The sequence below is a fragment of the Sminthopsis crassicaudata genome, chromosome 2 (genome assembly GCF_048593235.1).
Source record: "Sminthopsis crassicaudata isolate SCR6 chromosome 2, ASM4859323v1, whole genome shotgun sequence".
Taxonomy (NCBI): Eukaryota; Metazoa; Chordata; class Mammalia; order Dasyuromorphia; family Dasyuridae; genus Sminthopsis; species Sminthopsis crassicaudata.
In genome coordinates this window covers 423972321-424000251 of record NC_133618.1, presented here as the reverse complement: position 1 = coordinate 424000251, position 27931 = coordinate 423972321, and the positions used below count along the sequence as shown (strand labels likewise).

The window sequence follows — 27931 nt, the reverse complement described above, 5'->3', positions numbered from 1 at the left end:
TCCTCAAACCCCAACCTGGACTATTCTTCTGATATTCTGCAATCCAATCAGCCTGGTCTTTTCTCTGTTCTTTACCATATAATTTCCTTGTCTCTATGCCTTTGCTTGCTGTCCCACAATCTGAAACACACTTTCCTCTCTCTTACACAATACTTCTCTACCCTTAAAACACAGCTTAAGCATCCCTTTTTGAAAGAAACCTCTCAATTGCTACTGGGAGTTGAGTTGAATTGCTTTGTATAGATCTGTTTTTATTCACTTTATATTTATGCTGTATATATTTCTATACATATTTGCTATTTCCCATTAGAATATAAACTACCTATGAACAGGGATTGTTTCATTTTTTTATATATGTGATCCCAGCACAGAGATCATTGTCTGGCACATAATATTACTTAATAACTATTTGTTGATTAACTGATTGAATGCAGCCTAAGATCACATTAGGTTTTTGGTTGCCCCAAAACATCTGACTAATAATGAATTTGCAGTCAAGCTCCCTGTGGCCATTCCTTGATATCCATATCCTCAAAATAACAATCCTTGACAAATGACTAAGATTCTTCATAATTCATAAATTGTAAATGAGGAAATATTAACTGTTAAAGGAACTGTGAAATCAAGTAGGATTTAGTAGCAACTTGACAATGAAAAGGGAAACTTCTTGAGAGGAGGGATTGTTTCATTTCTTTTATTTGTATCCCAAGTATTTAATTACAATACCTGTATGCTTTTAATAAAATGCTTGTTAATTGACTGATACTTCTCTTCTCTTGTACGTAGCTTTGTCCATACAATTATATCTTCTTAATGTTCATTCAATACTATTCCACTCCCTATCCTCTCTGCCTGCTTCTTTTGAATGAGGCTTATCATCTTCCAGAGATATATTCCAGGCAATGATCCTTTTCCACCAGTTAAGTGCTACCTATGATGTTGAATATTCCTTATTGCATTAAATCTCTAATTTACCTTCTATTTAACTTATATTTATGTGTTGGCATACAGTTATCTGATGTTATTGATTTTATTAATTGGCTATTTTCTTGGATTTTGTCACCTTCAAATTTCAGGGCATCACTATTGCTATTCTTTTTCTGACACCCCAGCTATTTTCTAGGTTGTCCTTCTTGATCGTTAGACGCCGGCAATGATTCCCCTCTGTCTTTATCTTCAATCTAAAGCTCCTTTTACCTAGATTCATGAAATTTTAGGCACTTAGCATAGAACCTAGAACCAACATTAATAGGATGATAGACAAATAATTCCTTTAAAAAAGTTTTATCCTGGGCCTTTACAAGACTCAACTAATGTGACAGTATTGTCTAACAAAACAGTACCAGATTTAGAGTCAGAAAACTTGGGTTTGTATCTCAGATCTACCACATATTAATCATGTCCCCTAAGATAAGCACCTCAGTTTTCTTGTTTATAAAATGGATATCAATACTCACCTTGTTGAGAGGATTAAATAAGATAATGTATATGGAATCTCTTAATAACTTATGAAATGCCATATAAAAATAACCCAAGGAACATATCTTTTGTATGTGTATATGCACATTTGTACCTTATCTTCATCTCTGTTTAATGTAATCTAATTAGACTTAATAACAAATAACCATACATAATACAAGCTCTTCTTATTCCTTCCTTATGGTATCTTTCAGTGACAAATTTTGAAAAATAATTATAATGACACCAAAAGACAAAAGATCTTTCAAAATATAAGGGCAGGAGCCACGCCACACTGTATCACCTCCTCAAGAGGAGATAAGTTTGGTTGAAGCTTTTCAAACAATGATCCTAGGAGAATTTAAAAAACACATTTTTCATTTCATTTTTTCATTTCAGAATAAAATCATTCTTGTCTAGAAATCACAGATGAATTGAAGGTAACATTAAAATTCCTTGGGAAAAGGTCTAACAGTATAATGAAAAGCTATGCCTTGAATTTTCAAGTAAGAAATTCTTTGACATTGCTGAAGTACAAACTAAATCTTAAAGAGATAAAAATATCCTTGGGACTACTTATCATAGAGGAGTACTAAAAAGAGTTACTGCACCAGTAAGAAAAAAATCCCAGACACATCTTACTCAATGTCATAAGACCTACTAAATATTGGCTTAGGGCTCATATAAATGCCTTTGATACTTTTCAAGATCAATTAATCTAGTCTTGCTGATGCTATTCTTACATTATCTAGACAATGAGCGTCCCTTACAGTTAAGGTGATTTAACTGCTACTTCTCAAAGATGCTGCTAACTCTTCTAGTCCCTGCTATTTATCATGCAGAAAAGCCAAGTAATGTGAGAAATAAAGTACAAACCACATAAGTGAATAACTGTCAAAGGAACGGAACTATTAAAAGAATAAATCTTGGGTTCTTGAAATATAATACAATATAACAAAATCCATTAAAACATTCAAAATAATCTTAACTATTTAATGAATATAACTGTTAAAAATATTCACGGATTACACACTAATCCTCAAAGAAAATGGCAAACCTAAGTATAAATCAAGAAAATGAAGTACTGAACATCTTCAATATCTCAAGGTCTTGAATTCCAATGCATAATGTATTCTCCCAAAGAAATCAGGCAAATAACTTTTTTTATTCTGCATATAAGTCATCTTTATACATTTACATGCACCTTTTTCTTCATCTTAAGTGACAGTGGTTTAAATTAATTATAAACACTTACCTTTGAGGTTCGCTGAAGTTGGTCACCCACATATGTTTTACGAAACTGATCCAAAAACCAAAGAATTGCAAGTTCTATTTTTTCATTACTATACTGAGGCAATTGGGAATCCAACAAAGATATAAGCTGAAAAACTCTTTAACATAAAATAGAAATATTTTTAGATAAAATTATTGAAAAAGTAACATCATAACAGCTATTGTTATGGCAATTATTTGTACTCTTCTTACATTAAATTACTTATAAGGGATTATTTAATTAAGTTCATGCTCTTGGCATATTGATAATTTGCTAAATTGTACTTGCTAAATACCAAATTTGAAAACTGGTTGACTGTGAGCAAGGTTTGTTTTTTCTATTTAGAATTATTTCATATAATTCATTTTTCCCTTTTTATAGTAAAATGACCAGCATACTATATGGTACAGAATAAGTGCTTATTGACTGAAATAAAACTACAAAATAGAAAGTTCTAAATTTTTCAGAGGTACATTAACCAAGGTAAAACTTGCTTTCATTTTTTTTAATATATTAAAAAAAAGCACTCCAAGCAATCCCTAAACTTCTTTCCTATTGTTCCAACCTAAGTCTAAAGAGATATTTCAAAATACATTTTTTTTCTTTATGTCAAACAAGGCACAAATCACAAAGAATGAAAATTGAAAGAGAGAGTAGGGTGACAAATTGGCTTATAGTGATGCTATAGTCTGAAAGACAATGATTAGGAGCAGGAAATAGTTTTTTAAAAAGTCACTGGATACATTTCTGAAGGTACTTTTATGATTCTGTCCACAGTTAACAATCAATTTTAAATGAAGTGTAAAAATTCACTGAAAATATAAATAAATGACTACAGACTACATCTAAATAATGTATACAGAAATACAAAATTTCAAGAATGGGAAGAGGACCTCAGTAGTCATCTAGTCCAAATCTCTCAAAAAGCCCCATTACAACACACCCAAGTGATAATCCATTCTTCAGCTTAAGACTTTCAATGAAACATCAACACTTTGGAAAAACTCTAATTATTATTAGAATCTTTATATTGATCAAAAGTAACTACACTGAAAGTTTCATCCATTGTTCCTAGTTACACATTCTAAGCAAAGGAGAAGAAATTTAATCCTTTCTTCATCAAATGGCTTTTAAGTACTTTAGAAAACTAGCGTTTGGTTTTGGATTATCAAGAATACTTAATAATTAAATATGACCAATATCACTATCAAATTTATCTCTATTCAAAGTTTTGTTACATTAAGATGTGAATATAATAAAGAAAGGTTTGTGCACAGGTTTCATAAATTGAAATATTAAATTGGTGAGCTAGATGTTACTTTACTTTGAACCACAGAATAATTATTATAACACTGATTAGCTTAAAATACTTTGTTGATAAAGTAGTATAGAAATTTAATAGCTAGTTGTGAAATCTTTTTAAATATTGGCTGAATTTTTCTGGCAAGTAGCTAAATTCAATATAAAAATGAATGGTTGATAACAAATCTCAACTGGACAAGTTTTGCTCAAAGACTTGGAACATCTTCATGAATTATTTACATTTTATAAGACAATAGAAAAATGATTCCTCAATATGGAATCCAAATATTACAAAATACACATTTATGATTATTACAAAGCAAAAGAAATATGAAAATATAAACCTCATTTAAGACTAAAAAGTTTCTTGCTATTTAAGGAGATGATTGAAAAATTATATTTATGATATAACAAAGTTTATCTGAAACATATTTTCTTCCTCTCCTTATTCTATGTATGTAAGCACTATTTAAGGAATCAAGGATTAAACATTGCTTCTTCTCCCCATCAAAGTTCAATTTATTCACTCATTGTTCAACAAATATTTCTTAAGTGCCTCTGATGAGAACATCAATGTCCTAAGCACTAGATTTGAATTATGAGGTTTGGATATGAAGAAATTTGCTCTCAAGAAACTTACTGTCTAATAGTTGGGGAGAATATGAAATAATTACCAAAAGGACTATGATGGAGAATACAATTATTTGAGATTTTTTAAAATTCCTAACATTATTCTACTAGACATGGCAATCAAACTACACATGCATTTAAAATGTCAATATGTTAACTGAAAAGACAATGATTCATTTTGATTCTTGTTTTCAAGTATAATATAAATATTAAGTGCTATAAATATCAAATTTATGAAAAATTAATAAAATTTATTTGCATCAACTATTCAATTTGTATCATTCAGATGTAAATGATATCAAACAGCAAAATGAAAATAAACATGAAAACATCTCAATTTACTCAAATAGAAATTTCTATAGTGTTCAACTTAAGTATGAAAGAAACACAATGGAAGAATACTGAAATCTGTTAAATATCCCAGTGAAAACTAAAATATTAAACTATCCAGATATTTTCAAATATCTAGGTATTAGGCATCCTTGACACAGATTACAGGATTGGGAACTGGCTGGCTAATCTTTCCTTCTTTCCGTCTAGATGCACACTATCTTCATAGATCTAGTTGGTGTATACTGCATCAGTTCTATTGAATAATAAAGGACTTAGATTTGATCCAAGTTTTTATTAGTGTACCTATTATGATCAGAGTACAGACTTAGATGCTATGGGAAGCAAAGCTTTTTTCTTCAATGATCTCTGTTCTTTAGGAGTTTTCAATTAGGTAAGGAAAATAAAACATGCACACAAGAGACTACCAAATAGGAAAAAAATACCCTTTGCATCAGTTAACTCTCATTAATGTTTGAATATTTAATATATAAAGGGGACTAACAGAAATATGTAATACTAGGACCTAATCCACAAAAGATAAGTCCTCAAAGAATATGAAAAACTTCACAAAAGAACTTCAGAATACTGGAAAATCACTTCAAATTGTAATGAGAAATGAATATCAAAATAAGTGAGGTTTCATTGCAAAAACTGACAAAAAATGTCAAAAAATGAAAACCATCAATTATTGGAGAAGCTATGGACAGATAAGAATACTAACATACTGTTACTAAGGCTATGAATTGGTACAATCACTCTGGAAAGCAATTTGGAACTGTTAAAAAATTTTTTTTTAACTAGAGTCAGGAATGGTGGTGCATGCTGCCAGACTGCTTAAGTTTGGGGGTTTTGAGTTACAGTAGAGTTAAAGGTGATTTGGTGTCTGCATCAAATATGAAGACAATATGGTGAGCCTTCAGGACTGGAAGGTTACTAAGATAGGCTAAATTAGCCCAGGTCAAAAAAACAAAGCAAGTTAAAGCTTCTGTGATGATTAAATATTGGGAGAGGAAATGTCTACTGTATTTTCAGTCTGGGTGAGATAAGAACAACATGAACACATGAAATACATACACACACACACACACCACATACTAAAAACATTCATTCTGTTAGATTTAGAGCTCTTAAGGCTAGGCACATACAAAAAAAAGTCAAAGCCATATAGAAAGAAAAGTCTTATATACACTAAAATATTTATACTAGTACTTTTTGTAATAACAAAGAACAGTAAACACTGCCCACTTGGACTGTGGAATGGCTAACTGAATATACATTAATATAAAGTATACGAAATGAAGAATATGAAGAATTCAAAGAAGTACAGAAAAATTATACGAACTGATGCAAAGTGAAATAACTGGAATGGTGAAAAACCATATTTACATAATTATAACAGCATAAATATAATGGACAATGTAATGAAACTTAATATGTCATAATTAGGATGACCAAGTTTGGCTCTGGAGAAAAAAATGAAATATTATGCCTCCCTCTCTTCATTTCACAGAAAAAGGATATATGGAATAGTACATGAACTGTCATCAAGAGTTTTACTGAACTGCTTTTTATTCCTTTTTTCCCCTCTAACCTTTATATATTAAAACAGATTGTGTAGACTGAAAAATGATAAATTTGGAAATGAATATGTTCTTTAAAACAAAAGACAGTATGAAAAAGTAAAAAAATAATTCTAATCTTATAACCTTGCAATATAGAATATAAATATATATGTACAAAGTACCATGAAATTTCCCAGAAAGAAATTTTTTCATCCTTTGGCATATCAAGGAAAATTTTTTGGAATAAGAGAGGTCTTGAAGGAGAAGCAAGATTTTTGGCTGGAAGGAGCGGTGGGAACAATATATCGTGACCTACCCCAAAATTGTATTCTTCAAGGGACTAAAGACTTAGGCTGTTACCATCACTTTAAGTTACTTGAATACAAAAATAGTGAGGAAAAGTTCCAGGAGCCCTCTGAAGTCTGATGGATCACAATGGATAACTCAAGCAAGGGAGCTTCACCAAAATGAATCAATTGACTGTTCTTAATGCTCATCCTAATTGACTATATTTTTACTATAAGTAAATAAATTTGCTTTACCTAATTGTTAAATTTTCTCTGAGTTTCCCATTTTGTTCCAGTTTTGAATCTAAATTACCAAAGGACTGGTTTCAGTCAAGTTCAGCCCAAAACACCAGGTTAAGGGAGTTTGGACTTTATTTAGTTGACAGTGAGGAGACATTAATGATTTTTCAGCAATAAAATGATTAGACATATTTAATTGGATATATCAAAAGGAGGGAAAAGAAAAAAGGAAAACAATTAGATCTCTTTTAATTATTATAATACTTGAAGCTTAGGTTGGTGATGACAAAGGAAGAAAGGAGATAAATATTAAGAATCTAGAATGTGCCTATGGATTAGTTGAGGTGACAAGAAAAATAAAGAATGAAGAGAGATACTAGAGTTTCAAGCATAAAGGGCTTAAGAGAATAGTGGTGCCACTCATAGGAAACGAGAATTCAAGAGGAAAAGAAGGGGGGGAGGAGAAGGTGACATCAATTTTGCATATGACATTCATTTAATTAACTTAGTACTTACCGGCAAGATAATTCTCCATCCATTGCATCATGTTCATCTGTACTAGTGTAAGTAAGTCTTCCTCCTATAACAGTACCAACTAAGTATACCAGCCATGCAAGACGTCCTAACATTGCAGAAAAAGAAAAGAAAACAAAGTCAGAAAAAGCAAATTCAACAGCAAAGCTGAACAGAGTAAGTCAATCTTCCCAATAGATGACTTTAATAACCTATTTATAAGCTTAGTTCTTGAAGTATAGAGATAAGCTGCTAGTTTTCAATGTATTTTCCAAAGTATTTGTTTCCTTGACATTTAAAATGTGATTGATGTTGTTGTTCAGCCATTGCAGTCACTCTTTGGTGATCCCATTTGGGGTTGTCTTAGCAAAGATACTGCAATGGTTTGCCATTTCCTTTTCTAGCTCATTTCACAGATAAGGAAACTGAGACAAACAGATTAAGTCATAGCTACCAAATGTTTGAGATCACATTTGAACTCAGGTATTCCTAACTTTAGACTGGGTATTATATCCATTGTACCAACACACTAAATTAATCAAAGCTTTTTTTTTTTTAAAGTATTAATTCACATTAGTGAGTCTTAAAATTGTTTAAACTTTATTTTTCAAGAATAGATAATGGTTTTGGAATCCTGAACTGGTAACTGAAAGCAATACAATGAAACCACAAATCTTTCTAGTGAAATTCTTTCAATTTCAATTTCAAAAGGCAGCAGAGATACTACATAGCAATAAATTTAAAGACTGAAGAATTTCTCATATTTAAAAAAAATTGGTTTTATCTCTGACTACACAGATATAAATTCAATCATGATTTCATAAAAATTCTTCAGTTTTTAAGTGACTTGTGAATAATTCAGGCATATATAGTATCCCAAGTGTGCTATCAGTAGTGTTGGCCTTTTCAGAGTAAACTTGAAAAAGATAAGAAAGCTATTTTGGCAGGGTAAAATCAATCCTTTTTGTGCTGTTAAAAATGTTAGTGATTCGAGTGCTTCAAAAAGGCATCAAATTTTAATATCTTTGAAAAACTGTGTTTTAATAAATAAGACCTAGAAGAACGAAAGGCAGAAGCATATGATTTCTCTAGTTTTCCTATAGATTGTAGTACTGATATACATTAACCCTTAATCATTATTTCTACTTTGTATCTTAGTGCAGTCTCTGAGAAATTGAGGTAGAAAACTTCTTAGAGGGTTAGAAATGTTTCCTGATAAGTATTTACATTCTGGGGATATCACATAGCAGAGTTGAATAAAACAAATTAAATTAAGCTGAACCTTTTATGCAGCCCTGCTTTACACTATTAGTGAAGAGAAATTGACTGGACAAGACAACCATTAACACTAATTTGACCTCATAAAATAGAACCAAAATAATGAGTATGAGAGAAAAATGAGATAGCACAAGTAGGAACTGAAGGCATTTCAAAAGTCACCTTGTATATTTGGAAATATTTTATGGTACGTCTCAATATAAACTCTCATAAAAACAGGCAAAAAATCATTAAGGAAAAATATAACAGGAAGATATAATAGGAACATAAAGAGGAAAAAGATGATAGTATTATTTCAGCTTAGCAGTTATTAAAACCTAAAATCATCATAAGATATGAATATTAGTGAAAATTATTTTCCTAATATATGAGGTTACAAGATCATAGATTCAGAGGAGAAAAAAGATGTCAGTCACATGGTGTTAAGTATTTTTCATTTCACAGATGAAGAAATTGAGGTCTAAAAATATTAAGGTTATCTAGTCAATTGTAAAAAAAACAAAATAATAATTTATTCTCAAAATGACCAAAATATAAAATGAGATGCTCCATTGCATTTCATATAAACAATATTTCAAAAATAAACTATCTCACATTAGATGAAAAATATAGCCCAGAATAGGTGTGTGGACTTCATGTCCATGAATCTATTATCAGTACTGAAACATGTATATTTTTGTTAAGTGAATGATGCTTTTGAAATACAAATAGATACCTCAATCTGTTTAATTGATTTAGACCTCTCCAACACTGACTTTTCATAAACCAGACACAAGTATAACAGACTGGTTGCATAAGGTCTTTAAATTATATAATTAATCTTTATTTCAAATGACAGGTAGGCTCTAATTACATAATTATTTCTTGACAACTCGTGCTTACCACACATTTTGATATTTGAACTTGTATTATTTTCTAATTGCATCTAATAGATATTTCTTATCTATGCAAACACACTAGCTACCCTCTAGAGGATTGGTATAATATCTTTTATTCCTTATTTTCATATTCATATAATATAAACTGAATACATATTAGATGCCCAATGAATATATGTTGAACTGAAAATGAATGGACCAATTTAGCTCATCTGGACATATCAGTGATATAAATACAGAAGTGATATAAAAATCAGCAGAAACTGAGTTTTACTTTTTTAAGAGTTAGTATCAGAACTAAAAAAAAATAGGAATGGGTTATTCAAAATGCTATTCTAAAGCAGGGGGCATGGCCCACAGGTAACAGTTTAAAAATCACTTGTATTTCACAGACTATACAGAGAAGTGGGTTGTTAGCTAGATTTTTCTCACAGCTATGCTTTGATGATGTTGATTCTAAAGGATGGCACCAAAAAGGTCAGGTAGTAGTGGTTCAGAACTTCCAAAATAGTAGACTTCTTAAAACTTCCTTTATAAGCAATTTGTAATTCTACCACAATCAATTTCTGAAGACTATTGCAAAAATGGCCGAAATGCAAAGCCACGAAACCTAAAAATACTTATAGGTAAAAGGCAACAACTTTCCCAGTAATGGAAAAGATAAGCACAGGAGATTATTTTTTCCATTCCTTTAAGTCATGTTATTATACACAATAACAATGATCATATAAAGTTATTTATTTCAAAGAAAAACATGCAAAGCCAGCTTTTAATAGACTGCCATCACTTTTTCTTAAAAAAAAAAATGTTTTCTATGAGATGTTTACTTAAAGAAAAGGATAGTATATGTCAACTTTCTTCCTATTAATCATAACTCATTTTGATATAAACATAGTAGTAGTTTCTAGAACTAATTTTTAAATACCAGTTTTCCAATGATGCAAAATAATTAAGTTAATATTTAAAGACAGATTAAATTTTCTATTTTCCAACTTTCCATGTTGACCCAAATTTTTCTGAAGTAGTGAAAAGAACTAGCAAATCTAGAAAAGAAAAAAAGAAAGAAAAAGAAAAAATCTTTTTTGTAAGAGTTTTGAAAGGCATATTAAAAGGTCTCTTTAAAAAAGTTTAAAATGCCTGGACAAGTGAAAAGGATTATATGCAAAATCTGAGAATCAAAATATGATAAAGTATTGATGGCAATACCTTATCTTCAAATGATATTTAAAACATATTTGCGTACTAGTAAGAAAGAGAAAGCATGGCATACTGGATAGAAGGCTGTCCTTGAAGTCAGGGTTCAAATCTTGCTTCAGATATATATATATATATATATATATATATATATATATATATATATATATAAGCTGGGTGACCTTGAAAAGGTCATTTGAACCTCTAAGTGCTCTAGGTACTCCAAGATTATGTAAATTTCAGAGACAATGCTGATTTGTATTGATAGCAGGAGTTTCTTTGCCTGTTGAGTTCTTTATATCAATAAAATTATCCCCATCTAGAGTCACCTATTTAGTTTTTAAATATGTTCCAAAACTTCAAAAAGCAGTTAATGTTTCAGTTAATGTTAATTCATTTGGTTTTCTTTTCCGTTTTTTTATTATATTTTAATTTTTGCTGGCTTAGAAGAAGTAATGAGTTGAGTTGCTCACAAAGTGGGGATTTCCAATAAGGTTTTTAAAAGATGACATTTCTCTTAAGAATGTGACCGAAAAAAGACCCAATGTGAATAGTTCTTTCTACTTTTAGCTAGTTAGTTTCAGAATGTGTTACTGTTACAATTCTCTCTCTTAAAGTGCATCTGTATTGAATTGGAAGAAATCACTGAAAAATGAACATTGGTCAACTAATAACAAGTACTTCAAAAACTAAGATTACACATATATATATATATGTATATGATTATATATCATATATAATATTATATATATGTGTATATGTGTGTGTGTATATATATATATATATATATATATATAAATTAAGAAATAATGTGACCTAATAGAAAGAGAACTAATCTTTGACTTAGACAGTTTATATTCAAAGTCCATACTCTGATACTAATTAGCTATGTGATTGTGGGCAAGTCATTTATCCTCTCTGAGCCCAAGTCCAAGTAAAACAAGGAAAATACTTATTATTACTTACCTTGAAAGGGTTGAAAGGAAAATCCTTTGTAAACCTTAAAAATCTATGGAAATATTCTTTTTGTTGTTAATAAGCACTGTGGTGTCTGTTTTTGATGCTCATGAGAATAGCAGGCCAGTGAGAGCTAAATTACAAACTTTTTTTATGAAGAATGTATAATATATGCATAATGCATATAATAATTACAGCACTTAAAAAATAATTCCTTAGAACTAAAGCAGCATACATGGAATGGTACTGATATGTGCATCTTGGCAAAAAAGAATAAATTTTAGCTAGCCACTTGGAAACTTATAATCCTTCATAAAATAAGATACTGGTTTTGCTTATGTATAACTAAATTAACATGCCTTAACGCTAATCATCTTACTAGCTAAGTGATCTTAGATAAGCCAATTAACTCCTCTCAGTTTCAGCTTCTCCATAAGTAAAATGAGATATTTAGATTAAACTATCACTTTTGTTCCTCTTGTTCAGAGAAAGACCTATGAAATTTGGTAATTCTATGATTAGATAATATTAGATAATTTATATTCTCTAATCTTAAACAGATGATATCTTAAAAGACAAAGGCTCTATTTAGAAAACACATACACAGAAATATGTCCTACAGAACTATGAAAGAGAAAGGACATAACAAAATGTCTAATGATCTTTAGCCCTTCAAATGTAAGGCATTCTTTCTTCTAAAAGTCTATTTTATATGCAGCTTTCTTGTTTAGCTAAATGAATTAGTGTTTCTATATTTAAAACATTCAGTATAAAGAGAAATTTATAACCTTCAAAGGAATAATTCTTATTACTAAAATGCTGCCATATAGTTAAAAGATATTTCCATGAACTCATATATCTTATATCATCTTAAAAAAAAAAAAAAAAACTTTTCTGAAGAGTTCTCACTTAATCCCTACATGTGTGTGTGTGTGTGTGTGTGTGTGTGTGTGTGTGTGTGTGTGTGTGTGTATAGTATGTAAAGGTCTTTACTTATTTTATGAGCCAAAATTTCCATTACAATTTTCTTTATCCTCTGTTGCTCCTAAAATGTTCACTGTACTTGTTTTTGCAGCCTCTCAAGCTGGGAACATTTTTTTCCTTAACAAAATAATTATTACTGTAATAATCTGTAATTATGGTTTATAACTGCAATAATCCCAAAGAAATCAGTCATTACCATAGATCACAAGTAATCGTTAACTACTGTTAATGACCTATTTCTTGGGGATTATTGTTTTAGTAAACCATGACCGTATCACTGCAGATATGGAGGAGCAAGACAATATAATACAAATGAGATCATAATATAATAATAAACTTATTTTGTAACATTAAAAGCCATTAAGCATCTAAATTAAAGTACATATAACGAGGGGATATAATTTTCATTGTTCAACACTAACTGAAGTGTTTAGCCTGCACAAAAGAAATTGAATACTACTACATGGTAATACAAATTAAAGCTACATTAAATATTTGCTAACACAAAATAATTTCAAAGGATTGATCAGAACACAGATTTCCTGAATAAAGCACTAATGACTTTATGGGGTCCCCCAATTAACTTTCTGACTAGAGACAGAGTAAAATCCAATTCTAATTTTAAAAAAAAGTTCCTAGAATATATTCTTTTCCTCCTCCTCAAAAAGGAGGATTTGGATCACTATAGTTAAAAAGTTAGTCCCTAAAATGTTGTATGTAGAATTAATCATATTTTAAACATTCTACAAAATTTAGAATTTTAGGTCTTGGAAGGGACCTTAGAGATCATGTGATGTGGCAAAGAGGAATTAAATAACTTGTCCATGTACATAGATGATTAGTTGCAAGGTATAATCTTCAAGACCAGCCTTTCCACTATTCCATGAAGTTCCAAAAAGGTTCTTTTGGAAAATGAAATTTTTTTTCCTATAAAGTAAATAATTATTCCCTAAGTTATCTTCAATTGAATTAATTCATCAAGCATGTGTTAGATGCCTGTTATGTGCCAGCCACCACATTACATAGTGTGGATGCAAATACAAAGTAAAAATGGTCTCTGTCCTTACCATTCTAGTATAGGAAACAACATGTAGATAGACCAACAGTAAAAAGACCACCCTAATTTCCTTTTTTGATAAGTTGGTCTATAAAAGGGAAGGTATAAATATATTGTACCTGAATTTCAGCAAGATATTTGATCAATTTTTTTTTTGAAAAAAATTTGTGAATAAAAACCTAGTTTTAGGTTGGATGACAGAATTTAGTTAGATTAAAAACTGGGTTACTGACTAGACTCCAAAAGTGTGATTCATGCATGGATCAATGTAAACTTAGAATGAGATTTTGGCCCTGTGTTTTGTTGGATAAAGACATAAAATGACATGTATGTAGATGATCAAGATGTGTCTAATGACAGAAATGGGATTCAAAGAGATCTCAATCATTTAAAAGACTAAAGTTAAAGACTAAAATCAGTTAAATGTAAAGTGATGAAGTTTAATAGAAATAAATATAAAGACTTGGGAGAGAATGGGGAAGAAGAAATGAAAATTGTGTTTATGTATCTGAAAAGCTGTGACATGAAAAGAAGGATAAGACTTGATCTACTTGGCCCCTGAGGGCAGAACTATGAGCAATGTGCAGAGATCATAAAGAAAATCATAAATTTAGATTTATAAAAGAAAACATTTTCTAACAATTAGAGTTAAACAAAAATAGATTAGGTTGCTTTAGTAGAATGGATTTGCCATTCTTTGGAGTCCTTCAAGAAAAGACCAGACAACCACTTTACAATAGAAAAAAATCAAATTCAAATACATACTGGACTAGATGGTGTCTTAAGTCCCTTCCAATTCTATAATGTTCTTGGTAGGTTTTTTGGAGGTCTTGGAGCAGCCTTCCTTTCAGCAGATATCATCGCAAGAATAGCCAGGTGTTAAAGTCCAAATCCTTTATTATCTCCTTCACAATCTAGTTTCCTTGCCTAGGGCCCGGGCTAGCTTTCTTAGAGGCCTTCCAGTGTCTTGGTTTCAGTGGAGAAGCTAAGGAGGAGAGCCTGCCACCAAGGTGATGTGAGATGTAATGTAAATGAATCTGGCTCTCAGTTCTTGCTGGCTGTTATATACTCTATTATAATTACATTATCATAAGGTTGAATCTTGTAGAACTATATTAAGTAATAAGTACATGTACTAAACTAGAGAACTATTAATCACCATGCCAAACTAGATAAGCATTGTATCATTAATTTCATTGACCTTGTAAGAATCCTTGTTTCAAATTCAGAGTTATGGCCCATAACACAATTCTGTTATTCTTCATACCAGGATACAAAAATTGATCACAAAACACAGAATGGATTCCCTCAATCAAAAACCTTCAGGGAGGGCCAAGATGGTGGAGTAGAGAAGTACTCAACCAAGCTCTCCCAAATTTCTTTCCAAACTTGTAATGTTCTGGTACTTAAGTGGTCATATCCTCCCTGACTTCTCAAGGAGGTGAGGACCCCAAAAAGGAAGTGATCATGCCCTCCCTGACTTCTCAGAAATGGGGATAAAAACACCAAAAATGGAGATGATCACATCCTCACTGATGTCTCAGGAAGGGAGATGAAAACACCAAAGAGAAATGGGGAGACAAACCAGATTTTGTTAGCGGGTTTCTGATGTATACCTCGAAACATGTATACATAGATCCATCAACATGGGAGGTATTACACAAACTTATTGTAATATAACTCAGGCTAGTAGTAATGTAACGAACAACATGAATCAATATGAGGAATTATATATGTCCATAAGTCCTAGAAATAATCCAAAACCAATCTATTGCCCATTACTTTATATGGCAGGGAATCCAATAATTCCTGCAAGTTTTTGAAGTCCTACAATAGTCTCATCATGTCTCAGGGAATCCAATGATTCCTATGTGTTCTGAAGTTCTGGAACAGTTTTATCAACACTTTTTGATGTTCACGAGTCAATTGCCATACACATTAGGTTAACAGTCATGTTTTTTCAGTGGCATATGTAGTCAGAGATGGAACGACTCGATGTTTCTTGAGTTTTTTCTCCTTTGTTTCAAGGTTTTTTCTCTTTTTCTATATCTCTCAAGGTGCTTATTGGCACCATCTGATTCCTTTTCCATCTGTAGAGATATAAGCAAACCTTCTCCCCCAAACAGTTAATGTATCTGGTCCTTTCCATTCACCACTTTCTGGGTCTCTCCACCTCACCTAGTGATTATATTGCACTGGACACTAACATTCTTTTGGGTTATGAAACCTGTATTCTCCCGAATTACAATTCCTTTTTCCCATCTGATTGCTTTTTGGCTGATTGAGCATATCAGAGTACTGAACTTTTAAAGACTCTCTGGGTATAACCTGGACTGCCATCATGCCCCACCTGTTTTTTTGCCGGGGGCGCTGGAGCTGAACCCCACCTCTCATTTCCCTGGGTCAATCTACATTCTGATGTCTACTGGGGCCCTGGAGCTAGCCCATGCTTCCCATTTCCCTGAGTCAGTGTACATTTTGATGCTCAATGGAACCCTCTATTGCACTTTGGACATGGGGTTTGGGGTCTTATTCTCTCACCCTATTTTCTCACTCTATCTCTATGCCAACATTGAGCTTTCAGATGCCCTACTTTACAAAACTGAAAGCATTGATGAGTATCTCTGGAAGCCCCTTGCTAAGAGGGACCTTGTCTTCCCATGTTCTGCATCATAGCCTAGGTATAAAAAGACATTTGTGCCCGCTGTGGTATAGCATCATATATCTCCTCTAAAGGAGCATCCTTGTGTAGTCCCCTATAATTCTTCTACAAACTTCATTAGCATTTTCTCTAGCAAGTTGTTTGATCATTATTCCTGTTGCTGCATTTTCACCAATAGTTTGTATGACAGCTGTCTGCAGATGTCCCACAAAATCAGAAAAAGTTCATTTGGGCCTTGCTCTATTTTTCTCGAAGCCTTCCCCTCGATGTTGCTTTCCTGAGAGGGAGCCCTATGCTTTGATAGCAGTAGCAGCAAATTGCTCATATGCTATCAAAGGGTAATTAATCTGTGCTAAAGTGTCTGCATAAGGACTTAAACCTGTTAGGTGGTCACAGGTGATTGGTATGATATATTAACTTTGCCTATTTCTTGGGCTTGTATCCTACAAAGTACTTTGAAAACCACAATAAGTTTTGTGCAGTTTCTAAAAATGTCCTTGCTATGGATTTCTAATCATTAGGGGTTAAAATTTCACAAACCAAATTCTCTAATATCAACTTAACATAAGCCGATGTAGTAGCTCCATAAAGAGTGCAAGCCTTTTTCAGACCTTTGATAATTTCCAAATCAAAAGGAGTGTATCTTCTCTTTTCTTGACTTGAAGAGTCAAACTCTTGAATAACAGGGTATGCTTCTATTCTTAAATCAGATAAATTCTGTCCTTGTTTTTGCTTTAACTAGTGCCTTTTGTAATCTTGTCATAGGGGATGGACAAAGCTGCTGCACTGGTAGTGCTGATTGTGTCACTACCCCTCCCCCTCCTCCATCCTCCCATGAAGGGTTGAGGGGGGAGGGTCAAAGGATGGGGAATGCCCTAATGGTTCCTGCTGTGAAGCACCTAGTTCCTTAATTTCATCAGCAATGTACTTAACTCTTTTCTTGTCTAATTCTTCATGCTTTTCAACTGTTTTATAAGTATTCCCCTCCTGCTTTTTCTCCTTTTTCCTAATTCAAAACTTATGTAATTCCTTAAAGCCAATTGTATTAAGTTTCATACACACACACACACACACACACACACACACACACACACACACACACATATATATATATATAATGGTCCTCATTAGTTTTTTATGAGTTTTTATGAGTGCCATAATGTTTTTTTAGGAATTGAATCTGAACTATAGCGAGCTGTTGAATCCAGAAGCTGCCAGATCGCTCTCTGGGAAGAGATCTGCTGTGTCTACTCAAATCTTTCAGACAGATTCTTCTTCCTGTAGTGAACCGTTATCTCCAGGCAGTTGCTGTTAACTCTTGTCCAGAGAAGTGACTTCCCTTCCTGCAGAGAGCCGACTTCCCTTCCTACAGAGAGCTGTGTCAAACCAGATGTAGTGCAGTCTTCTTCTATCTCTGGGTATCCTCTCTTTTATCCTCCCAGAGAATGGGCGTGGGATAATGCAAGGGCTTCTGGGCAGAACCACTTCAGCCAATGAGCTTGCTCCTTCTATCAAGTCAACCTGAGTTCTCACCTTGTAATTGTCCAGACAACCTGAATTCTCACCTTGTCACTATCCAGACAACCTGAGTTCTCACCTAGTAATCCTAACATGAACCATTATCATTGTAATATTCACTTAGTTGCTCTCACTAAATTCCATTTATGTCTCTAATTATTCCTTGGAGAACCAAGGGGATGTGTATTTTAATGTTTCAAAGAGTTCAATGATCTGCTTCCAAGTTACAATTAAACCTTGTTTTTTTTTTTATTAGCCTAACTATACTTTCTACACATTTTCCTTGGGGTAGGGAAGGCTCTTTTCTAAGCATTTCATTGAAATATTAGTTTAGCCTTACTAAAGCTTCCTGCTTGTCTATTTTTGTACTCACCCTAATTTCTGGGTTAAGGAGACTTTTCCACTGAACTCAGGATCCTATCAGTCTGTACTGCTGAATGTAAATCTTTAGCCCCACTTTGGGTGCTAAAATGTAATGTCCTGGTAAGCTTTCTGGAGGGTCTTCAGACCTAGGTTTCAGTGGAGAAATGCAGGAGGCAGGAGAGCCACCACAAGGATCTCTACCTTGAAGTCTGTCTCCCCTCCCAAATCTCGTAGCTCTTATGTACTCTATTATAAGTACATCATAATAGGTGTCAATCTTGTAGAATAGGTGTCAACTTACAGTATAACTTACAGTTATACTAAGTACTAGAGTATCATTATCTTAATACTACTAAGTTAACACCTTGTAGGATTAAATCAGTCATACAGAGTTCCCTTTACACAAACTACTCTAAAATAATACTTCAAATCAAATTCTAGAATGACAGAACCAACAATAATAGGCTGAAACAATTTTCCAAGAAAATTCAAGATAACAGCAGAAAAAAGTCTGTCTATGGTGATGAGCCCAGTGAACACAGCTGAGGAAGCACAGGTCATGCCTTTGAGGTAGCTGTTTTGGCAGCAATAGCAATTTCTAGAGCACTCAGCATACATTCAGGGATTGTCAGGGTGGAGTCTGAAGGAGACTCTTTGCTGGTGCTGAGTTCAGGATCCTGTTACATTGTCCATAAGTACTTCTGGGTTCCTTGTCAAAAGGAACAATAGCACTTGTGGCCACAGGGGAGTGTCCAGGTCGTAGGGAGAAGAAAGCTTTTGGTAGCTCACATTGGTGTAGGGACCCTGATCTCAATTCCAAGGCAGAGGGGACAATTAGCAATTAAAGCTGCAGAAGAGTCAGGACCCTGGTCACAATTACAGGCCAGAAGGAATGCTCATACTGATGGCTACAGGAGAACAAAATCCTTTTCTGGGAAAAAACCAGAGCAAAGGAGATTAGAGCAATGACCACAACTTTACTTAGATTATACCATCTTGGAAATATGGGAAACCCATAGACCCTCAGAATTAGCTCTGAAAACAACAGCAAGAAAGGCCTGCAGCTTGGGCAGTGTCTCTTCCATTCCAAGAGTGGAGCCCAACTTTAAGGTAAAGTTACAAGTTAAGGAATAAGCTAGAAAATTGAGCAAACAACAACAAAAAACATGGCCAAAACAATTTGCTATTGTGATAAGGAACATCAAGATACAAAACAAGAAGGCAATAATGCCAATAAGCAAAGCTTCACGAAAAAAAGCAGAATTGGATGCAGACCCAACAAAAATTCCTGGAACAGCTCAAAAAGGATTTTTAAAATCAGGTAAGATAGATGGATGGAAAATTGAAAAAAATAAATGAGAGTGATACAATAAAATTATGAAAAGATAGTTAATAGCTTCGTAAAACTGACAAATATACCCTCCCACTACCATAACAAAACTGATGAAAAGAACATTTTGAAAAACAGAATTAGCCAAATGATAAAAGAGGCATAAAAATTCAGTGGCATTCCATCATAATCATAGATCACAACTTGTTCAGTCATTCCCCAATTGATGGGTAGCTCCCTTAGCTTCCAATTCTTTGCTACCACAAAGGGGCTGCTATAAGTGTTATTGTACATATTTTAAAATATATTTTTGCTACACAGTGTTTTAAGAAATGATAAGCAGGATTATTTCAGAAAAATACAGAAGACTTACACGAACTGATATAAAGTGAAATGAGCAGAACCAGCAGAATATTTTACAGAGTAACATTAATACTGTACAAAGATCAACTTGTGAAAGTTGTTCTTAGCAATACAAGAGTTTAAAGCAATTTTGAAGGACTTATGATAAAAATGCTATCCACTTCGAGAAAAAGAACTGTTAACAGTCTGAATACAAATTGAAGCACATACCTTTTTGTTGTCTTTAATATTCTGGTTTTAAATTTTAATCTGTTTTTTCTTCTGTACCACTGTTAATATGGAAATGTTTTGCATGACTGCACATGTGTAATTTATATAAATTGCTTGCTTTCTCAAGATGGGGAGAAGGAGATAGTTTGGAATACAGATACTAAAAAAAAATGCTGTTAATATGTAATTGAGAAAGAAGCACAGGAAGAAGGATATGACTGAACAAGTTTTGGGTACCACATATAAAAAGACATCAACAATATGAGAAGGCTCACAGGAAGGTAACCAGGATTGAGAGAAAGAGAGAGAGAGAGAGAGAGAGAGAGAGAGAGAGAGAGAGAGAGAGAGAGAGAGAGAGAGAGAGAGAATGTGTGTTTAAGAGAGAGAGTTTATAATTATCTGAACACTGTCATACAGTGATATTTGAAGGAACTGGGAATATTTTGCTTTATAACTATCTCTAGGTACCTGAAGCACTGTTGTGTTAAAGAAAGATTATATTTGTTCTGCTTAGACTCAGGGGATAGAACTATGAACAATGTAGGAGGGTGGCAGAGACAGATTTTGGGCTGGTATAAAGAAAAAAAATTTCCAAAAATTTGTTCTGGGTTTCCTTCTTATTTATATGTCAATATCTTATGTGATTTTTGAAGTTCATTTTATGATTAGATGTGCCTAATAAGTGATAGGACTAAGTCTGTAGAAATTAATCAATTTATTTCTTATTATGTTATTGGGCAGATGACTTAGCCTATAATTGCACCAGTAGTGAAAGTGCCAAACTGTAGTAGCAGAGAAAGGGATTTTTTTTTTTTAACTTGGGAGGTTCCTATAATAATAAATTCACAGGTCCAGTTCCTATCCTTGCTATTACAGTAAACTGTAACTGCTCCTCCTTATACTCTAACTGCTCCTCCTTATACCTCAGATCATAACTGTTTAAAATTTATCAGCTTTCTTATGAAAAGATCAGCTTTTTCCTCTTTCTTAACTTCTGCAAGAAGTCCTACTGTGCAGTTTTATTTTTTCCCTATTCTCCATTCCAAGCTCAGCTCCTTCTTTCTAAAATATGATGCTTTAAACTTAGTCATATCTTTTGTTTGGATTTGAATGAAAGCTTTTTATAAGAAAAAATGGAAAGGGGAGAAAGTAATAATTGTCATATAACATTAAATAAGGTAACTTAGTTTGTAGATCTCAAATGCTTTGGACATACAGATTTACAGTGGAGTACTTTTTCTGATGATGATTTGGTGTAGAAATATGTGAATTTGGGTAGCTTTTTTACATCTTGCTTACCACTGCATGAAACACTGGAGTTTCGTGTGTGTGTGTGTGTGTGTGTGTGTGTGTGTGTGTGTGTGTATGAGAGAGAGAGAGAGAGAGAGAGAGAGAGAGAGAGAGAGAGAGAGAGAGAGAGAGAGATTTATATTTTTCAGGGAAGAGTTATTTTTTTCTTTTTTTGAAGCTTTCACTGGAGCCAAATTTGTAATTTAGAACATTTTATTTTGTTCTGGACACATATCATAGTTAAAGCTTTACTGCTTTTAAGAGTGTTCAGAAAATTAAAATAAAATTTCCTGACAAAAAAAATAACAAAAAAAAAGGCATTTTTTCCAAACTAATTCTCAGGATTACTTTACACTTACATTGGTTAGGTCACCCACCCTGAAATAACAAATGTTTCTCAAATTTACTGAATGTGCGACACCTTTACGTGAATTATGAAAAATTACTTACTATAGGGATTCCATCCAGATGTTTAAGAGGGGGAAGAATATTTGGCAAAATATAAATGTTGCTAGGACAAAAAAAGCAAGAGATTCGAGAACGAGAATAATGTAGATGTCTATTTGCTCATGCTTATTAACTTATCCTCCCTACTCTTTCATCCCAATGTACTCCTTTTTCCTTCCCCTCTTTTCCATTTTCCTTTTAAAATATACGCTAAAAACAAATTCAGAAGCAAGGAGCAGCATGTGACTTTGACTCCAAGAACAGAACCAAAAATTTCTTACCCAGTAAAACTGAATAGTAAAGATTTAGGGTGAAAAATGAATCTTTAAAGGAAACTGAGTACTTCCAAGCATTCCTGATGAAAAGATCAGAGCTGTGTATAAACTATGAAGTTCAAACATAGAAGTTACAAAAACAAAAAGATAAACAGAAATGAACAATGATAAAGGACTATTCAAGAATAATGAGGAAATGATACATATGTTCCCCCTCAATTATCTCCACAAGTCATAGAGGGAATCAAATTAGACAAGATCTAGTTATGTGTACATCTTGATGATTTTCAGAATATACTAAAAACTAAAAACAGAGACCTTATTTTAATCACACCACTGTTCATTGCTTCCGAATTTGCTCCTTTCAAGTTTAAGAGCTGAGAATTCCCACTAATGTGGGAATGCCACACCTAAGCATAGATCTCCAGTATACCCTGGATCTGTGACCTAGAATTGGGTAGTGGACAAAACATTGCCATCTGTTACCTGTTTTAGCACAAAACCCCAGTATGTGTCTTAAGATCTCCTGGGATGAGTCTAGGACCTCCTCTTGCCTGGTGTACAACTTATTTGTTCTTAGGAACAATAATGCTTCAGCTACAGGAATTTTTGTCCAGGACCCATCCTCCAGCATCTGCAGATTTTCCTATCTGTTTCCATATGCCAACCTGAAAACATGACTTGTGATTTTTTTTTTTAATTTTTCTATTAGGATGTGATTTGATATGTTTTCTAGAACTGTTTGGAAGATTTAGGTGAGGGAAAGAAGTTTCACTTTACTGCTTCCTGGTCCTCTGTCCTATTGGCTCTACCTCCTTTTTTAGTGATCTCACATATTACTCTTCTTTTTATACTCTATAGTCCAACAATATTTCTCTACTTACTGTTCATAAATCTCATATCTAGAACTCTATTTTGACTGGGCTCCATGTCTACAACATATGCCCTACTCATCTCCCTTTTTGGAATTAATAGCTTCCTTCAAGGAATCTTTTTCTGTTTTACAAACTATATCAATTCTTGTCACAGAAATACTAAAGTTCTTCTTTACCAATGAGTTCTCATAGACTGGATTTGCAAAGTTGAACATAGTGCCATATGTAGAAGCACTATCTATTATGGCCAGCTTCACTAAGTTATCTAAGAAAAATGCCTTACCCTTCCATAACCATCATATGTCTCCTTCCCAGGAGATACTGCAGCTCTGTCATCTTAAGAATGCATTCTCTCATGCCACACAACACACTGAGCTAAAAGTAGACAAATTCTTTGCTTTCACTACCACATATAAAACCTTTTTATCAATTTTTCATAGAATAAATTCTTCATTTTTTTTTGAGAATCATTCAATCTACATCATTCTACCCAAATTCTTGTTAAAACTATCTATTGGCTTTTAGGCTATTTAGGCTTTCACTATTTGGCTTATGGTTTTCCTTTACAATGCAACCCCTGTTCATACATTTAGGGACTTCAAACCTGACAGCATAATTCATCAGCTTTCTTAATTCTTATGATGTGGTCTTCATTCTGTCTCAGCAATACACAAGCTTGGTATAGCTTTTTTGCATATAGCTGCATGTGATCTCTCTATTATTAGAGACTGTGACTCCTAAGAACAGAGATTGTCTTTTACTTTTCTTTGAATCTACAGGATGTAGTACAGTGTTTGGTCATATAGGAGGAGTTTAATAAATGTTTGTTGACTGTTCTGATCCTATTACCCATACCTACTAAACTGCTGTGTTTCAAGTACTTTGTATTCTATCACCTTGTTCTCTGTCTTACTATTCTGCAACATTATTATGACCAAGTAACTCTGCTTGGGGCAGAACCAGATGGCGGAGAGGACACACACATTTTTCTGAGCTTTCCTGCTTTCCTCACACTATCTACAAAATTCAGCTTCTGAATTAGTGCTTAACTGTCAGAACCCACGAATATTGGGAGTACAACACATTACCAACATAAGATAATCTTGAAATTTGCCACAAAAGGTGGGGACAGAACAGGGCCAGGCCAGGCACAGACTCAGGCAGGTAGATAGTGAGAGCACGGAGAACAGCTCACATTGAGCAGACCGGAGGGGAGTGGGGTGTAGTCTTTGTCCCTGGAAAATCTTTGGGGAGAACCCTACCACTATGTGGGTTACTCTGACCTGGAAGCAAGCCAGTAGATCAGCGGAGAAGCTATAAACACAGGGGGTAAAGACTATAAACCTCAAAATGCTAGAGTCTCTCGGGATGTGGCCACACCCACCCAGCATCAGGAGGGACTCAGCACAATCTCAGCCCACAACCACTAATTCCAGTACAGCCATTGCTGTCCCATTGCCACTTAACTGCCACTTCCTGTTGTCTGTAGAGGCAGCTTGGAGATACCCCATTGCCCATTGCCATAAGCAGACCACAGTATTTTTTGTTTTTAAAATGAGTAAAAAAGCAAAGTGGGCTCTAACTATAGATAGCTTCTATACTGAAAGAGAACAGATTTCAAACCTTGAGGAGACTAAAAACAGTTTGTCTCTAAATGAAAACCCAAAGGTAGATATGATCTGGTCCCCACCACATAAGGATCTCACAGAAGAAATGAAAATAACTCCTTAAAAAATAAACTGGAGAAACAGAAAAAAAATCCCATAGAACCAAACAATTCATTTAAAAACTCAATTGGACAATTACAAAAAGAAAAAAAAAAAGTAAATGAAGAAAATAATTCATTAAAAATCAGAATTTAACAAATGGAAATGAATGACTCGAGGAGATACCAAGAATCAGTCAAGAAAAACCAAAAAAAAGAAAAAAAATAGGAAAAAATGTTAAATACCTACTTTGGAAAACAACACACCTGGAAAATAGATCTAGGAGAAATAATTTAAGGATTATTGATCTTTCTGAAAATCATGATGTGAAAAAAAGAGCCTAGACACTATTTTTCAGGAAATCATCAAAGAGAACTGCCCAGATGTCACAGAATCAGAAGGTAAAATAGACAATGAAAGAATTCATTGATCATCCCAAAACTAAAACTCCAAGAAATATTGTGGCTAAATTCCAGAACTATCAGAGGAAGAAAAAAACATTTTAAGCAGCCAGAAACAAACAAACAAACAAACAAAAATTCAAATACTGAAAAGCCACAATAAGGATTACTCAGGGTCTAGCAGCATCCCCATTAAAGGATTGAAGGGCCTGGAATTTGATATTCCGAAAGGCAAAGGAACATGGTATACAGCCAAGATTAACTTACCTAGCCAAACTTAGGATTTTATTCCAGGGAAGAAGATGGACATTCAATGAAATAGGTGAATTCCATTTATTTCTGATGAAAAAACCAGAGCTAAACAAAAAGTATGACCTCCAAACTCAAGAGAAGCATAAAAAGAACCCTTGAGAACTGTATTTCTGTTAATGGATATACATACAGAATACATGTATAATTTGGTTTACTGTTATAATATAAAAAGGGATCTAAAGGTGGAAAGGAAATTATACCAGAAAAAGGGAAAAGTGGAGGTACTATATCTCATGAAGAGGCAAAGGAAACCTATTATATCTGAGGGAAGGAAGGAAGGGGGATGATCATAGTGTGAATCTTATTCTCATCAGAATTGTCTCAAAGAGAAAATATTAAACATATTCGGTTTACAGATAAAATTCTCCTATGGCATTGAAAGGTGGGAGGGAAAAGCAAAAAGGGAAGGAGTAAGCTAAGTGGAAGGGAATACAGATATTGAAAGGGAACGGTTTAAGAAAGGGAAGGGACTTTAAGGAAGAGGGAGGGATCCTAAAGAAGGATGGTTGTATGAGGCAAGTGGTGCTTATAAGTTTAATACTGGGGAGGGGGGTAAGGGGAAAAGGAAAGGGAAAAGCATAATTTGGGGTTAAGATGGCAGGAAATACAGAATTAGTAATTTTAACTATAAATGTTAATGGGGTAAACTCCCCCATAAAGCAAAGATAGAAAGCAGATTGAATGAGAAGCCAGAATCCTACAATATGTTGTTTACAAGAAACACACTTGAAGCAAGGAGATACATACAGAGTAAAGGTAAAAGGCTGGAGCAGAATCTACTATGCTTCAGGTAAAGTCAAAAAAAGCAGGGGTAGCCATTCTGATCTCAGATCAAATAAAAGCAAAAATTGATCTAATTAAGAGAGATAAGGAAAGGCACTATATCTTCCTAAAGGGTAGCATAGATAATGAAGCAGTATCAATACTAAACATATATGTACCAAGTGGTATAGCATCTAAATTCCTAAAGGATAAGTTAAGAGAGCAGCAAGAAGAAATAGATAGCAAAACTATAACAGTGGGAGAGCTCAACCTTACACTCTCAGAACCACATAAATCAAATGACAAAATAAATAAGAAAGAAGTTAAAGAGGTAAACAGAACATTAGAAAAGTTAGGTATGATAGACCTTTTGAAGAAAACAATGGAGACAGAAAGGAGTACACTTTCTTTTCGGCAGTTCATGGAACTTATACAAAAACTGACCATATATTAGTACATAAAGACCTCAAATTCAAATGCAGAAAGGCAGAAATAGTAAATAGATCCTTTTCAGATCATGATGCAATAAAAATTACATTCAACAAAAAGCCAGGGGAAAATAGACCAAAAAATAAGTAGAAACTAAATAATCTCATCCTAAAGAATGAATGGGTGAAACAGCAAATCATAGACACAATAATTTCAACCAAGAGAATGACAATAATGAGATGACATGCCAAAATGTGTGGGATGCAGCCAAAGTAGTAATAAGGGGAAAAATTATATCTCTAGGACTCATTTGCATAAAACAGAGAAAAAGAAAATCAATATCCAAGAAGGATTTATACCAGGAATGCAGGGCTGGTTCAATATTAGGAAAACTATTAACATAATTGACTATATCAATAACCAAATTAACAAAAACCATATGATCATCTCAATAGATGCAGAAAAAGCATTTAATAAAATCAAACATCCATTCCTATTAAAAACACTAGAGAATATAGAAATAAATGGATTTTTACTTAAAATAGTCAGTAGCATCTATTTAAAACCATCAGTAGGCATCATATGTAATGGGGATAAACTGGAGCCATTCCCAGTAAAATCAGAAGAAAAACAAGGTTGCCCACTATCACCATTGCTATTTAATATTGTATTAGAAATGCTAGCTTTGGCAATAAGAGCTGAGAAAGGAATTAAAGGAATTAGAGTAGGTAATGAGGAAACCAAATTATCACTCTTTGCTGATGATATGATGGTATACTTAGAGAATCCCAGAGATTCTACTAAAAAGCTTTTAGAAATAATCGACACCTTTAGCAAAATTGCAGGATACAAAATAAACCCACATAAGTCATCAGCATTCTTATATATCACTAACAAAACCAAACAGTTAGAGTTACAAAGAGAAATTCCATTTAAAGTAACTACAGATAGTACAAAATATTTAGGAATCTATCTGCCAAGGGAAAATCAGAAACTCTATGAGGAAAACTACAAAACATTTTCCACACAAATAAAGTCAGAT

The 27931-nt window shown here is 33.3% G+C and overlaps 1 protein-coding gene across 1 annotated transcript in view; it reads right to left on the bottom strand.

The window, feature by feature from the left end:
* Nucleotides 1-27931, bottom strand: part of RANBP17 (RAN binding protein 17) — a 328697-nt gene that overhangs the window by 227294 nt on the left and 73472 nt on the right. The window contains exons 13-14 of the mRNA XM_074292053.1: nt 7602-7707; nt 2714-2849 (exon numbers count right to left, since the gene is read on the bottom strand). Coding sequence (XP_074148154.1) covers nt 2714-2849; nt 7602-7707 — 242 coding nt within the window. The remainder of the gene's footprint in view (nt 1-2713; nt 2850-7601; nt 7708-27931) is intronic.